The 17,689-nt window shown below is 36.8% G+C and overlaps 1 protein-coding gene across 1 annotated transcript in view; it reads left to right on the top strand.

Moving 5' to 3' along the window:
* The window catches only part of LOC127801379 (C-terminal binding protein AN), a 39,014-nt gene extending 22,131 nt beyond the window's left edge, over positions 1-16,883 (top strand). Inside the window, exons 6-9 of the mRNA XM_052336414.1 lie at positions 4,616-5,410; positions 5,543-5,590; positions 16,192-16,305; positions 16,737-16,883. Of these exons, the coding sequence (XP_052192374.1) occupies positions 4,616-5,410; positions 5,543-5,590; positions 16,192-16,305; positions 16,737-16,811 (1,032 nt within the window). The 3' untranslated portion in view covers positions 16,812-16,883. The remainder of the gene's footprint in view (positions 1-4,615; positions 5,411-5,542; positions 5,591-16,191; positions 16,306-16,736) is intronic.
* Positions 16,884-17,689: the final 806 nt, after the last annotated feature.

Below are 17,689 nucleotides of genomic sequence, written 5' to 3'. Positions count from 1 at the left end.
CTTTCCCATAAATGCAAGATTCACATTTGCTTAGTTCTAGGGACTGACCTAACTCCAATATCCCTTGTTTGGCAAGTTCCTTGAGCCTTTGCTCACTAATATGTGACATTCTTAGATGCCACAATCTTGCCTTAACAAGAGAGTTTGAGCTTACAATTGCAACTTCATCACATAAAGTGGTTGCTTGCAAAATGTAAATTCCATTCCTTAACACAACTTTCATGCATACTAGGGAGCCTTTGTTTATTTTTGCCACTCCACCCTCACCCTTAAATTTAAACTGCTCCTGTCCAATTCCCCAAGAGAAACCAAGTTCCTCTTAAGTTCGGGGACATATCTCACGGCTATGAGGGTCCTAAAGGTTCCATCATGCATCTTTAATCTAACATGCCCCACCCCTTGAACCTTATATTCATAATTATTTCCTAATAGGACTTGTCCCCCATTAATTTCCTTAAAGTTTTGGAGCCAATGCTTCTTTGGAGTCATGTGGAAGGAACAACCTGAGTCCATAACCCATTCTTGATTGTCTGTTCTGTCATTTACTATTAGGGCATTTGCACTATCATACCTGGTGTCACAAATATTAATCCCCCCATCAGAACTTTCTTTATCGACATGGTCTTTCTTTCTCTTAGGACAGTGCCGCTTAATATGACCTTCTTGTTGACAGTAATAGCATTTTATTGGGCCTTTTATAGTCCTAGACTTAGACCTTGATTTACCTCTATTCTTAGAGTCTTTCTTAAAGCTTATTGATCTTGTTGATAAAGCATCACCAGGAGAAGATTTACTGTCCATTTTAATTCTTAATTCTTCAGAGTTTAATGCTCTATTACATCTTCTAAAGAAAGTTTATCTCTACCATGCTGGAGAACATCTACAAAATTCTCATAGGTCTTAGGTAATGAATAGAGAAGAACTAGGGCTTTGTCTTCATCCTCATATTTTACGTCTATGTTTTCTAAATCTAAACACAACTTGTTAAAGTCGTCTATATGATCATGGCATTTCTGATGATCATGCATTTTAAAATTAAAGAACCTGGCCTTGAGGAATAACTGGCTGGAAAGTGTCTTCTTAAGGTACAAGTCTTCCAATCTTTTCCAGATTTCTGCAGTTGACTTCAATTTTGACACCTCCCTGAGCACCTTGTCTCCAAGATTCAGAATCAGAAGGCTTTAAACCTTCTTCTTGTTCTCCACCTGGGCCTCCTTCTGTTCTGCAGTTAGAATTTTAGGTTCTTTCCCAGTTGATGTCTCCTTTGTCCTATCTTCTTGGTCTAATGCCCCCTCCAAACTGAGACTACAGAGGAGTGCCTCCATCTTGATCCTCCATAGCCCAAAATCATTGTTCCCATCAAACTCGTCAATGTCTGATCGTGAGGCGATTGGCGCCATCCTTTTCCCTGAGATCGTCTCTCTTGTCTTGAGATTCTTGAGTTCTTGATCAATTCAGAGGCATCAAGCTTTGATACCAAGTTGTTAGCATCACTCAATCCTCAACACACACCCGAACAATCTCGCACTCTCACAATATAATAGAGAAACATAAAAGTACAAGAATTAAATCAAGAACAGAAAAGAACACAAGAACTTATCTTGGTTCAGTCTCAAATGAGAGTTACATCCAAATTGACTTTGCCCTTATCTTTCTCCACTATCTTTGAAAGATGATACACGATTACATGTGCTTCTTACACCTAACTCTCTCAAAGCCCATAAAACTTGAAAGCTATAGAGTTGATACCTGAAAGATATACCCTCTTTCATACACATCACATACTTGCACAAGATAGTATAAAATCTCAATGAAAAAGCTCTCTACAAAGCCTACCTCCTGACCCCTATTTATAAGCTATAGAGGCGAAAATAACAACCTGACTGATTGCCCCTAAGAAGCAGTTAAAACAGAATTGATCAGCCTTCTAGAAGAACTTATACAGAAAATAACCTGACATCTCTCTCACATTTGAAAACCCCTAATCTAGTACAAATGACTTTTAACATACAAAATTGTTCATCATCATCAATTGTACCTTATTCAACCAAGTTAGGGTTAGTGGCACGAAAGTCATGTCAATTGACTTTTGAAAGTCACATTGACACTATAAATATGCAAAAGAACAATATGACAAAATTTTATGCTGGATCTCTTCTTGACACAATCTTATAATAACGAAATGATGAGATAAAGTTCCAACACCATTTTCATATGAAAAAGTTTCATGAGATGATGAATGAAGATAAATGATATGGTCGCCTTCCATCATGTAGTTGATATTGTGACCCCAACCTATACAACATGGAAACACAAACAAAGTACAACTTATTTTTGTTAATGATATGATTTCTGTTATTCTTCTTCTTCTTATTATTATTATTAATTTTTTTTTTTTGACTGGAAGATATGGTCTCTTTTAAACAAGTGATGTCACGTTTCATCACAATATATTTTTGTTAAACTAATGATACTCTGTACTTGTCTTAATTCCCTTTTTGACTATAAAAATAGAGCCATATGTTTAACCTACCAAAGATCTTCATGTACTTACTTTTTTGTTTTTTTCATATTCCACTGATTTTAGGTTAAGCTTTTCAAAAATTTTAAGGGGCTACCATGTACACTGAGAATGGAACCATGAAATGAAAATAATCAGCGTGGCTTTATGCTAGAAGATTGACCATATAAACCATCTCATAGTGCATGCAGTACTTGAGTAAATATGAAAGTTGCCTATATTGTATGATCTGTAGAGAAATAATAGGTTCTTTTTAGAAGCAAATGGTGTAAACAATTAGATTTAATATGTGATTCAGAGTATAATCCCGAGCTATAATTATGTGAGAAAAATTTGAAGAAACATTCTGATTACTGATCTCTGTATGATGGCAGAGAGATCCAACGTTAGGCTCTCGATTGAATTAAAATCTGTTATCATTGTTTGTTAAATGGCATTTTAAGGGGGACCTGAGCATATGTTATTCAATGATGGTAATTTTTATCCATAAGTAGGATGATAGATAAATGCCTATGAATATAAGGACTTTGGTTAAGGGAAACATATTTCCCCACAAAGATACATGATTTTCGGTCATTCTTCTTTTCACATTGGGGGTGGGGGCTGTAGAACTGGGGTAAAGCATGCTGGACCGGGAGGTGCTATGGCACACATCAAGAGGGGGTTGGGGGGGGGGGGGGTGTGAATTGGTTATATTAAAAACTAGATAGAACTTGAAATCCTTTTGATGGAAAATAAAAATTCAATGCAAGTGAGGATTGGATAGGTGCTTGACAATAAAGAGAATTTAAGAACACAAGCACATAAGAACACCAAGATATATAGTGGTTTGGCTTAACCTAAGCCTAATCCACTACCTTAGCTCCTCACTAAGGATTTTCCAAACAATCTACTAAAACTCTGTACTTAAACCAAGTAGATCCTCTAGTCCACGACTAGGAAAATTACAAAACCTCCCACTCAAATGGGCTCTCTAGCTACACAAGCTAGGAAATACAAGAAATGTAATAAAGAGAGGATCTAAGAGATAAATCTCTTAGTTACAAGATCTCTAAAAAATACAAACAAGGCTTGAAATAAGTAATTACAAGTAAAGATCAAAGCCTTGAAGAGAGAAAAATGAGGCACTGTCGATGTAAATACAAATCAGTATAAATGTAAGCTCATATCACTTCATTCCCATCCATTAGCTTTCTCTAGATCATCCTTGATGAATATTTATAAGTATCCCAAAAGATTGAAACGAAATGTAGCCGTTTGTGACCGTTGGGATTTGAAAAACTAGCCGTTATGGCTTTCTGCGAAAAGAGTTAGTCGATAAAAGACAATAGATAATCGACAAAAGAGATGGAATAGTCGACATAACAAAAATATGAAGAAAATTTCTTCTAAAATACATACTGATAGTCGATAGATCAAATTATGTAGTCGACAGAATTATGAGGATAGTTGACAGATCAAAAAATATAGTCGACTATTCAAGGCATAGTCGACAGATGCGAGGCGCATAGTCGACTATTCAAGGTATAGTCGACAGATGCAAGGCACATAGTCAACTATACTCTTAGAAAAACTCAACACTTAGTCGACAGATGCTACAAAAAAACTTTTAACTTCATTTTCTAATATCCTAAATCATAAACAACATATATATATATATATATATTGGAAAATACTTTGATCACATACATTTGAGATTACTTAAGGCATCATTTAATTTAGAGCATTAAGATAATAAATATCATCAAAATATAATGTTTTTTCATCATCAAAACTCTTAACAAAGGCAAAACATCAAAGCAGACAAAGGTAACCTTGCAAATTTTAACTCTCGTATTAGGATTTCTTGTCTTTTTTCCCATCTTTTCTTTTTATAGAGAAAGCAGCCTAGGAGGAGGTACCAGTGGGAACCTTGGGGGGGTTGTATAATCATCTGAGATCTATACTTGTATATCTACAATATGTATTGGCGATCGGTTAATTTGTAAAGCTTCCTTATTATTTGCATGAGACTTCACATATATGGTAATCAGGTTTATAAATTATAATTATTTTTATGTTCAAACACATTTAACTTGCCATTACTTTGTTCAGGTTAGGGAGATGCCCAATGTATTGATACTTCCCCACAGTGCAGATTATAGTGAAGAAGTATGGATGGAGATAAGGGAGAAAGCTATCTCCATATTGCAGGCATTTTTCTTGGATGGCATTGTTCCAGAAAACACTATCTCAGATGAGGAGGTTGAGGAAAGCGAGATAAGCAATGAAAATGAACAAAGCCAGAAACAAGTAACTGAAAGTGCCCTGCAAGGTTCTGTTTGTGAGCCATTGACAGATGATATTCATTTAACTCAAGAAAGCTCCAGGAGAAGAAACAGCAATGAATCAAATGAGTCTCTAGGACAACATCAGGGTTCAGCTCTACCTCAAAATACCTCCAATCGATCAGAAGGAAAGCGCAGCAGATCAGGTAAGAAGGCTAAAAGAAGGCATGCCCGCCAAAAATCTCTGCAGAAATCAGATGATACTTCTACATTAGAGAAGGAGAGTACCTCACATCGAGATGATGATACTGCAATGAGTGGTACAGATCAACTTTCCAGTTCACGGTTTGCTTCCCCTGAAGACTCAAGAAATAGGAAGACACCAATTGAATCAGTACAAGAGTTGCCTTCTGAGCAAATTCTAAAATCCAGCATGAGTCTAAGCAGAAAATCTGGTGAACTGCTGAAGGATGGCTATGTTATAGCTCTACATGCAAGAGATCTGTTTGCCCTTTATGTTTCCAGGCAAAGAGTCAAAGGGGGTGGTTGGTTTCTGGACACAATGTCAAATGTATCAGAAAGAGACCCAGCAGCACAGTTCCTTGTTGTTTTTAGAAGCAAGGTTTGTCAGGATATGAACTTTATTTATGTCATTGAGCCTATATACAATCTTTATTGTGTGGTATGTGGCAAGTGGCATTTCAATTGGTGAATTACAGTAAACTGATTGATTTCGTAAATGTAATTTCTGCAGGGCACAATTGGTTTGCGATCTTTTACTGCCGGAGGAAAGTTGTTGCAGGTAATCTTTTTCCCTATTATGATGGCTATTGAAGATAGAATCTTTGACCATATAGGAGAGAGATTCCATCTAAGAAGGCCCTACAAGCCTATTGACCAATGAATTAAGCACTTTTATGGACAACACACGGCTAAAAGAGTTTGCTTATTTTCCTTTATAAATATTTATACTTATCTTGATTACATCAGCTTTTGTGGCATGCCAGCATCCACATTTACTCAAGATTCCAGTGGCAAGTTTATCGTAAATCCTTCATTCAGTCTATCCATAACTACCATAACCTCTTTTCTACACATTTCCTATAACTTGGTGCCGATGACAAGTTTATTGTATATCTTTTTCTGTCTGTGTGTGTTTTGGGGGGGGGGGGGGGGGGGGGGTGCAATTGGCATAATCCTTTTGTTAGAAAGTTCCTATTTTTCAATAACAAGGGATGGACAATTCATCATCATCATCGCTCAAAGAGGGAGGATGACCCTAGTGTGCAAGCCTCTCTGTCCAGTCACAATGCTTCTGACAGACTGAAAATCATGATGAAATTGAATAACTGGAGATGGGTATCACTTTACTCAATATGGACAAGTCTCCTGAATCCTGAGCTTTACTTAATACAAACAAGGCTACTGGATCCTGAGTGAGATGTCAAATAGAAATGGATATTGAATGCATATCTGGTGAGGCTTATAGGTGAAGCACTCTATTGTCACCAAAACTTGCCGCAAAGTTCTTGGGAGTGGATGAGGAGACTGTGAGGAAAACTTACCACAGATGGATAATAAGAATGAGGTTGAAGGCCTGATGGACACATCCCACCAGCAGTCAAGGTGGAGACATCAAGGCAACAACAATTGGGGGTCAGGTGACTTTTAGGATGAGAATAATGAAGAATGGTCTGGGGCTGCAGCATTGGCAAGGAGAAAGGCCTTGGGACTCTTGATTAATGCATGCCTTTGGAAAGGGAGTAACAGACAGCCTGGGGTTGCATGAATGCTGGTTGGGGACTCATTTGTGGCTGGTGGTTCAACAGAGGTAGACATTAGTTGGAAGACCAGTGTCAAGCAGCTTTCAGACCTCCAAAGGTTTGAGGTCAGGTGGGTTTAAAAAGAAATGGGTTGGGTCCTTTTGGTTTGAATGTGGAACTTTGGTGACTCAGGTTCCTTTGGGTGGGCCAAATATTTTAAAAACCTGAGCTTTTGAGTTCTAGTTGGGCTGAGAAAAGCCCAACAAGGTTTAAGAAGAAAATTCCAACACCTGGGCCCAAATGCTTTAATAAGATCCATGGGCCAACTTTAAAGAAGCAGCAGCAGCAGGGTTCTAAGAGAGATGAACCCAACTCTCTGAGCATTTCATTTCAGAAGATGGGTAGAGTTGTGAAGGCTATCTGCTCTTGCTGTTGGTTTTAGAGGGTGAGAAAGAAGATCGCAAGGTTTCAGGTGGTTGTACCGGTGTGACTTGTGAGTATCAACATCTCTTTACAAGAGCTTGTGGGATCTCACTTGTTAGAGAACGGGACGACTCCTAACTCAGTGTTGGTCCCTTTCATTCGGTTTCAGAATTAGTTGGAAAGATGGAAAAGGCCTTTGTTAGAGGGATGTACTCCAATGAGACAATGAGTCCTTCATCACAGGGTAACCAAGCAACTTACTCTGGAAAGCTGAAGCTAGCGGAAGCATGAGGTAAGTGATTCCTCAATCCTCCAAGAGGTAAGTGGTATGGAACTTTTTCCTTCTACTAGTACCTTCTTGGTCTCTATAGGAGGGATTTGTACAATGTTGTCAAGGATTCCTCTTTGCTTAGACTGGTTTCAAACCAAACCCTAGTCATGTTAGATAGTCATTAGTATAGCAACGGACTGAGGTCGTTCAGATTTGAGAATAAGTGGTTCAAGGAAACAGATTTTTTAGGCCTAGTTAGTGCTTGGACGTCTAGTAGCATTGTGATAAGATCCCAAGTTTTTGTATTTGTGATTGAGTGGAGATATTTAAAGGAGTAACTTAAAACTTTGGAATAGGGTTGTAGGGGATGATATAACATTTAAAATTAATAAAACCATAACGGAGATTTAAGGTTTGATTCACGGGATGTGTTATGATTTTGGATCAATAACAAACCATAATCAAACCATCAAACCCACAAACGAACACATAATTTAACGTGGAAAACCCAAAATCAAGAAAAATCATGGGCAAAAAGAATAAAATATTATTATGATAATATTAATACTACAAAAGTGATATTACTACAATAATTCCAAAGTATTGGGCATCTATTTATAGACCTAACAATCATCTGTAGATGTACATAAAAAATTATATCTTAATTAGAAAATGAGCCAAGAAGATAAGTCTTTAGTTTGAGATAAATCCCAATCATAGTCAAATTTGATGTCCTAATCACAGTCAAATTTGAAGTCTTAATCACAATCAAATTAAGAATCTCAATCTCAAATGAATTTGAATTTTGGGTCACAATTATCACAATCTCCACCTTGACACAAAATTCAAATATGAAATTATCCATAATTCTTTTTTCCAGCAAAATCATGGAGAATTAATATCCTTGATAAATACCAACCGAATTCACACCACGGAGAATACCAGCCAAATCCACACAATGCTCACTGCAGTGGATATCTTCATCCATACTCAAAGCATAGGCAACAAGATCAGCCTCATCATACCTTTGAGGGGGTTTGATATTTCTTTTGGGTTTATCTTTTGCAATACAATACTATGATGGATTTGTATTTTCTTTTGAGCTTGACTTTATCTGAGATGACAACTCAGATTATGACTCTTATCAATTTTAAACTCCACCTGAATGTCAGAACTCTAGACCTGTAGGGTTAGATTCTTTTATAGACAAACCACGAAAGATGGCAATCTCATCAAATATAACATTTATGCTAATTACAACTTTAGATACTTTTGGATCCCATAATTTATAGCCCTTAACATCAGATTTATAACCAAGGAAGAGACATTATTTAGACATTGGTTCTAATTTTTAATCATCAATGTTAGAAGTTTGCCTAGAGTTAAACCTAAGATCAGTGAAGGCAATCAAGTCAAGCGGCTAAAATATAGATAGGTGGTTTTATATGTGCCAATTGTAAATTAGTTAAGTTAGGGGGTTAAAACCAGTAATATCTAATTTTGATATTTTTGTATTGGAGTGTCCGCCCTCTTATCCTATAAATAAGGGGCATGGGGTTAGTCGTTTGAGAGAGAACTCATCTTTACAACAAGTAAATAGAAACATTATTCTATTTTCGTTCTAAGAGGAAAGGCTAGATATCGGTAGACCTTTGTAATCTTGGTTAGCGATGAAGGGTTGTACTCAGGGTGATATTGTTATATTGATCAATTTTGAATAAAGCAAGGCTGCTCTCGAGAGGTTCTAAGGTTGGATGTAGGTTCACTCCAAGAGTGAATTGAACAAGGATAAATCTAGTGTTTTTCGTGTGATTTGGTTTATTTTTCTGTCGATTTCCATTTCTATTATCTATTGCGTTAATTTTGTCTTTTTCATTACAATCAAACCGCAAGTGTGTAAGATTGTGAGAGGTTTAATTCCTTCTAAAGATTCAATCCAATGATCCCTAAGTTAACAATCAACGTGAACAAATGCAGTACATCCAAAATTTTTTAAATCAGAATAATTTTGAACGTAGCAAAAACATCATACTTCTATTTCAAAAAGAATACCCTAACTTTTCTAGAATAATTATCAATGAAAATCAGCATATATCTAGAATCACCTTTAGAGGATACTCTAGCAAGACTCCAAAGATTAAAATGGATATAGTCCAGTATCCCTTTCATATTGTGAATACCTTTATTAAATTTGACTCGTTTTTGCTTACCAAAGACACAATGCTCACAGAACTCTAGTTTTTTAGTACTCTGTCCTTTAGAAGTCCTCTTTTGTTTAATTCAGCTATACCTATTTCACTCATATATCTAAGACGCATATGCCACAATTGAGTGATATCAGTATTTGACAAAGAATAAATAGTAACAATAGCATCACCTATAACAGTAGAATTTTGCAGAACATATAATCTACCATATTGCTTTTTACCTTTCATTACAATAAGAGCACATTTACTGACCGACTTCACATTCACCAATAAACTTGGTACTCATTTAAATCAAGAGTACTCAATGAAATAAGATTTCTTTTATGATCGGGAACATGTCTAACATCAGTTAGAGTTCTAACAATGCCACCAAATATCTTAATTTTAATTGTTCCAATGCCACTAATTTTACAAGAAGAATTATTTTCCATCAACACATCACCAATAGTCAAAGTTTTATATGTCGAAAACCAATCCCTATTATGAGACATCTGAAACATGCATGTTATGTCCAGGATCTAATCTTCATAAAGCTTGGTAATTTCATTAGTTACCACCATGAATTCCCCATCACTACTATTATCTTCAACAACACTGATTTTATTTGAAGTCTCTAGTTATTTTCCTTTTTAGTCAGATTCCTGTCTCTTAAGTTTGTTCTACAGTTTAAAACACTCCTTTTTGATGTGTCATTTCTTTTTACAATAATTACAAGTTTTGTCTTTATTTCTAGACTTAGATCTACCTTTTCCTTTGCCACCAGAATTTCTATCATATGTTCTCCCTTTAATCAACAAACCCTCTCCCTAATTTTCGGAATTTTTCAATAACTGTTTATCAATTTTTTGTTTCAAAAACAAAGCATCATAAACTTCATCTAAGGTAAGCGTGTCACCACTATAGAATATGGTGTCTTTAAAAGTTGAATACAAGGTTGGTAGAGAATGTAACAAAATTAAGCCTAAATATTCATCATCATATTTAACTTCCATGCTTTCCAAATTAGAAACAATTTTCTTAAAAACTGTTAAATGGATTTCAATAGATGTACCTTCTGCCATTCGATAAGAATATAACCTTTGTTTGAGATGCAACTTACTGGTCAAACTTTTAGTCATACAAAACTATTCTAGTTTCAATCATAGAGTAGTAACGGTTTTTTCTTTCAAAATATCTTGCAAAATTTGATTTGATAAATGCAGATGTATCTAAGATAAGACTTTACAATCCTTGCATTATTTTTCCTCCGTACTCCATGATTGTGGCATTTTATCAAAACTCAAAAAGTGCATCATCTAAATCCGTTTGTGCCAAAATTGTGCTCTTTTTAACTTGCTATAGAGAAAATTTAATATTCTGGTCCAATAATGGAATATCATACTTTAAGGTAGCCATTACGAAGATCAATTAACACCAAATAATGTCAAACGATCAATAAATAAAAGTCTAATAGAAAACAGACTAGGATAGCAGATTTGGGCAGCAAATCTGGGTGAATTTGGGCTGGACAAATCTAGCGGGTTGGATTTGGTCTGATTGGTCGAATCTAGGTTGAACAGATCTGAAATAGATCAGATCTTGGACGAGTCTGCGTTTGGACCGGATCTGGGCCAAAATCAACGCACTGGTTGTCGGCAATGGAGGGCTGGCAGCTATGGCGACCGATGGTGGTGGCTAGGCGATTGATTGGCGGTAAGGATGAAGGACATAGGCGGCCAAAGGAGATGGACGGTTGGGAAAACAAATCGACGGTGATAGCTGTAGGCGCGATGGTTGTGGGGTGAGTGTCATCAATTGAGAATGACCATGAGTTGCCGGCGAAGGTTGATCTAGGAAGCCGAAATGACGGTCGGAGAAGGTGCAAGCGGTCAATCATGATGATGAAGAAGATGCTGTCGGCAGCTGCAATGAACTATGCATGATGCCTGATGATGGTCGAGTTGGTTGGGATGACAAAGAAGGTTGATGGCGATGGAGCATAGAGCTGATGCCGATGATGGCAAAGGATGCTTTTGTTGTTGTCAACGATGACAGAAGGCGAGGAGATGGTTAACGTCAACGGAAACTGGCTACTGGAGATGGTCGACAATGGCGACTACCTGGCTAAAGATGATGATGATGAAACTGTAGATCTAATGGTTGAGATTTGCCAAAAGCTAATGGTTTGATCCAATGGCTCTAATACCAGTTTGTTCTGATGTTGGATCGATAACAAACCATAATCAAATCATCAAACTCACAACCAAACACATAATTTAACGTGAAAAACCCAAATCGGGAAAAATCACGGGCAGAAAGAACAAAATTTCATTATGATATTGGTACTACAAAAGTGAAATTGCTACAATAATTTCATAGTATTGGACACCTATTTATAGACCTAACACTCATCTTTAGATGTACACAAAAAAAATATATCCCGATAAAAAAATGAGCTAAGAAATAAAGTTTTCAATTTGAGATAAATCCTGATCACAGTTAAATTTGATGTCTTAATCATAGTCAAATTAGGAGTCCCAATCTTAGATGAATTTGAATTTAGGTCACAATTATCACATGATGATTGGCTATGGTCTCAAGCGATTCATTAGTCAAATCATCCTTGATTTAGACACTAATCTAATCTTCAGTTTTTTGAAAATTTTGACATTGATTATTTGTCCTTATTTAGATACTTTCCTATCCTTGGTACAGGAAATCTTTTTTTGCTTTGTACAGCTTAACTTTTCTTGCTTTTAGCATGTGTAATCTTTCCTATATTGTAATCTCTTACCTTATTAATAGGGTTGTATCATTCATACAGAATATGGGACATTTTTCAATCTATTTTTCAACATGGTATCAGAGCCATAACCTAGTCTTGTTTTTTCTCGGTTTGTCTACTGTGTGCCTTCATTGCCATAATATTATTCTGAGGTGCGAGATGCTTCTATTGTCTTTGAGATTAAAACAAAAATTAGTAGTGTCAAGCAAGGGTCGCTGTCAGTAACCAATTACTACAATAAGATGAATGGATATTGGCTTGAGTTAGATCATTATCAGGACATTAAAATGTTGTGCAGTGAAGATGTTGTCATTCTCACTTCCATGTCTGAAAGAGATAGGATTGTAGAGTTTATGGCTGGCCTTAATCCAAAGTATGATCAGGTAAGGGTACAAATTCTTAGTAGAGAGAAACTATCATCCCTAAATGAGGTGTTCTTTATAATCCGTAGTGAAGAACATAGAAGGATATCAATGTTTAATGATCCTAATCCTGAGGGGTCAGCCATGGTGTCCAACAAGGTGCAGGGATCTTGGTTTAAGTCACAGCAAGGAAGGAATGATTTTCACTCTTAAGCAGTAGAACCATGAAGGTTTATGGTGTTCATGCTGCAAGAAATTGAAGCCATAACATAAGCCATGACATAAAAATAAATCTCAACACTCCCTCTCAAGATGGAACATATATATATTATATGTGCCAAGTTTATTACAAATGGAATTTATCTGAAGGCGCGTGGGGGCGTTGCTGTAGAAGACAGTCGCAAGCAAGGAGGTGGTGACAATGGCAGATTGGCGATGCAGCGGTGATGCGAGATTGTGTGATGCACAAGATCTGGAGAAGAGGCTGCGAGATTTGAGTGAGTGTTGATCTAAGAGTCCCGCTGGAAGAAGAAACAGGCGCGAGATTTGAGGTCGCGTTGATGATGGCGATGCTCCAACGCTGAAGAGAGGCAGTCAATCAACCAAGGAGACGACGCTGATAGAGAAGAGATGGCCTGACGATGGAAAGAACGGGCTAATAGTGGTGTCGAAAGGATAGATCGACGGCGAGGGGTCGTGATCAGACGACGAGATCTGAAACTAGATATGAGATACTGGCGTTGGAGTGAGATTTGGGCTGGCCAGGAAGAAGATGGTCGGATTTGAGGGATTGACGACCAGATCTGAGAAATAATGGTCGAATTCGAAGAACAGCAACCAGATATGAGGTCCGACAACTAGATTTGAGTAACGACGATGGTGGTGGCTCGCAGATCTGAAGATCGGAGTGTTGTAGGCGATGGCGACAGGAGGCCTGCCGACGATGGTGGATTAACTGTAGGGTAGTGAGATATGAGATTGTGATGGAAGGATGATGCCGGTCGATGGCAGATTTGACGCCTGTATGGCTCGCCAGTCATCAACTAGAAGACAAAAATGACAGAGAGGCAGATTTGGCGAGACAAGGAGACGAAGAGGCAGATCTGGCAAGAGCCAGACAGCGAGGGAGATCGACAAGCGGGCGTGAGAGACCGGCCGACAATGGCAAGCGACAACGGCCTATGAAGATAGATAGACGGGGGAAATGGTTGCGACAGTTCAGATTTGAATCTGCTAGGTGGTCGTCGGTTACAGTCACTGCAAATGCGAACAGATATGAGGATTGTCGTCGGTGATGGAAAGGCACCAAGGAAGCATTGACGGTGAGACAGCGGGCGACGACCGTCGGATTTGGGTAACAGCGCTGGCGCGTAAAGGAAGCTGCGAGTAGCAGAGTTAATAGAGTAGGCTGCAGACGATGACGTTGTGGGCTATGGCTATGACAGCTAGAGGCGATGGCTACGATTGCGATGATTGGCTGCAGCCAGTGGCAGCGGCGTGGTGGAGACAACGTTGAGGCAACAAGGTGGTCGTGGCTGCAACTAGGGTTTGGATGGTGGCTCTAATACCATATTGAATCAAAGAACTTGAGAGAGAGACCCTAGTTGGAGGAAATAAATTCCTCACTCAAACAATAAATTGTACACCCATATATTCTAATACTAAATGGGTCATGACATAAGCCATGACATAAAAGTAATTCTCAGTTATGTTTTGGAAGGTTATCAATTTTACGGAAGTATTAAATTGTTAACTGTTAACGCATCTAAAAGCTTAAGTTTTTATGAAAGGACCCAACAATGTATCTTTAGCTTTTTGACATTCCATGTGCAAATTTACATGCAAAAATAGGTGCAAGACAACATAATTCAACACGAAAGGAGAAAACAAACACAACGAAGGTTGAACTCAGAAACTCCTAGAACCAGATCTTTGATACCATATTAAGTTACTAGTCTCAAAAGTTTCGTACTTTTAGAGAGAGAAGGGGGGGGGGGGGGGTAAAGTTATGTTTTATATTGTTATTTTTACTCTTAGCGTGCCCTTCATGTGTAGGGTTGCAATCGAGCCGAGCTAAGCTAAGCTTCGCTAAGTTCATGCTCCACTTGCAAGCCAGTTTCTAGGCTTGAGCTTGAGCTTGGCTTGTCAAAATGGTGATGAGCCGAGCTTGGGCTTGAGCTTGACATGAGCTTGGGCGCTTGCTGACGAGCTTGAGCTCTACATGAGCTCGAGCTCAAGCTTGCTGGCAAGATCAGGCTCGCCAAAACTTGTTATTTTGCTTTATTATATATATATATATATTATATTATGTTAAACGATTAAATTAATATATATAATAATTTTAAACATATTCAATTTAATTATTTTATATTATTATAATAATTTAAAGTTTGATAACTTTATGTTAAATAATATATTTATAAAATTATAAATAAATGTATTAATGTACTTATAAACAAGGTTATTCTCGAGCTATTTACGAACTTTTAATCAAGTATGGTTATGAATCTCTAATTGAATCTATTATTATTCATAAGTCTCTAATCGAACATGTTCATAAATTTTAACGAGTCAAGTTTTATTAAATTCAAGTTCGGTTCATTTATAAATTGAGGTTCAAAGTTAAGCTTAGATTTGACTCTTTTATCTTTAACAAACAAAATCGAATACGCTTTTATTGAATTGAACACCAAACTATTCGCAAATGGTTCGGCTCATTTGCAACCCTATTCATGTGGTTAGATGCCCTAAACACGTGTAACTATTTAAATGTTTGATCAGTAATGAGCTTTGTATTAGGATCTTTGTTTGTGCTTATACAATATTAAATTGTTGACTACCAACTCATCTAAGTTGTTAAAGAAAAGATGAACTTTATTTTTTATAATATTATTTTTATGTTGTTAGAAAACACGGTACAAATTGGAGATATGTGATAACTTAACATGAGGGTGTGGAAAAAATGTCCAAGCTCATTGCCAATTCAATAGTTAAATGGTTATACCTGTTTGAATCAATTATGTATTAAGTTAAAGTTACCCGTCCCTCCTAACAACTTAAAGATTTAGATGAGTTAGTAGTTAATAGTTTAATAGTAAATAGTTCTCTTATTTTTATTGTGTTATTCTAGTGTCTTGTATGCATAGAAAATTCTCAAAAAAAGTGAGTTGCTGCATGCTGAATTTTGACCCAAGCACGGTTATTGATAATGTGATAGTTTCACTTGAAAGATATATTTGGATTTATAATTAACCTCCTGCATTTGACTTGCATTATAAGCATTCGTTATTGTTAAAAATTCTGACACATGCCATGCAAAAACACACACACACAAAAAAAAAGAAAAGAAAAAAAAGAAACAGAAGAAAGTCAAAGCATGATTTCTGAAGCAGGATATATATATATATATATATTTATGTTTTTGTGTTATTTGGTGGGCTACTGATCTGGTAATAGTGTAAAAGTTGTTCAGGTGCACAACAGGACTTCCCTTCAGAATGAGATATAATGATTATCATTGTTTGAGTTATTTTCCTACTATCGACTAAATTTAGTTAGATTATTCAAGTTATTAGGTCTAAGGATTGTAGTTTCCGCTACTTCACTAATGCAGATAAATAGGAGAATGGAATTTGTATTTGCTAGCCACAGCTTTGACGTGTGGGAAAGTTGGACATTTGAAGGGTCTTTAGAAGAATGCAGACTGGTCAATTGTAGAAACCCCTTGGTAAGTTCCTTCTCCTATCCCCTTGTCATTCATTTTTATCTGGAGGCACCTTACATTAACTATCAACATGGAAATCGCAGCATTTTCGTTTTTAATTTATTTGGCAGCATTTCTTATTTTATGTTTTCTAGTCTAGTCTACTCTTTCAAAAGAGAATTTTTAAACCTTATAAGGTGGCAACCTCATTTCCCACCACTTTATTATGCTAGACCGTTTGAATAGCAGCAGCAGCAGCAGCAGTTTGGTCTTTAAGGCATATGGGGTGTAATGAGAGCTTGTGCATGCAATTTGTTAAAGTTGTGCTCTTTTAGTACATAAAAATGCCATGGGCTGGCTATTTGCATTTGCTTTTGATGTATTGCCTTGCATTCAAGTAAAGTTGCTGTTTCTGTTTGTGTGGGGATTTTATTTTTTATAAATGAATACTGTAGGCTATTCTGGATGTGCGTATTGAAATTCTTGCTGCGGTGGGAGAAGAAGATGGAGTTACTCGCTGGCTTCATTAAATTGGGAGCATGCTAAGGTTAAAGCAGCCAAGCCAAATATACGTCTGCTTGTTCCTTCTCTCTCTCTCTCTCTCTCTCTCTTTTATATATATATATATATATTTTTTTTTGAATTTTGTAATAATAGCATAGGGATTGTTGCTTGTTAAGCACTGCATTTTGACGTTGAGATCAAGCTTGCATGTGTTTTCTCTCTCTCAATGGGTTTGTTATAATTTACAGTAGTAGTAGTAGTAGGTGTTTGATTGATGTGAGAGAGAGAGAGAGAGAGTTGTTGCAGCAACTGAACTGTAAAACAGTCTTTGAGACTGCGCCTTTGTTGGAATGAATTGATAAGCTCATAATTAATTCGTCACGATTGTGAAGGGAAGCGCATTCATGAGACTCGGGATTTAATTTAATTTAATTCGATGGGCTTTACTGGTTTATTTATTTTCTATTCTCTATTCCATATTGGAGATTTTGGATCATATTCAATAGATAGGGAGGGAGGGAGGGTAGTTGGCAGATGTTGCTAATAAAGTCTTTCAACATGAGAGACAAATTGTAATACTAATTTTCTAAAATTCTAATTCATTAGTATAAAGTTGATTTATTTATTTTGTCCAGTTAATACTTAAAAATCCAGATGACCGTATGGACTTTTTGTTATCTAATAATAATAATATAATAATATATATTCTTAAAGACAGATTGCCCGTGTCTCGTATCACCGTACTAGATTCGAATTTCAATCCGTGGCTTGCCTTGGTTAGTCATGCGATTAGATTATTATTATTATTATTATAAATAAAGAATATTATAGCAAATCTTTAATGTCTTGTCTTTCGTTACCAAACCGAAAAGAAAAAGTTGACCCACACCCAAGGGGGGGGCTG

This window comes from Diospyros lotus, chromosome 5 (assembly GCF_014633365.1).
Source record: "Diospyros lotus cultivar Yz01 chromosome 5, ASM1463336v1, whole genome shotgun sequence".
In the NCBI taxonomy this organism is placed as follows: domain Eukaryota; kingdom Viridiplantae; phylum Streptophyta; class Magnoliopsida; order Ericales; family Ebenaceae; genus Diospyros; species Diospyros lotus.
The sequence above is the reverse complement of the archived record's forward strand: the minus strand, read 5'-3'. Positions and strand labels throughout refer to the sequence as shown.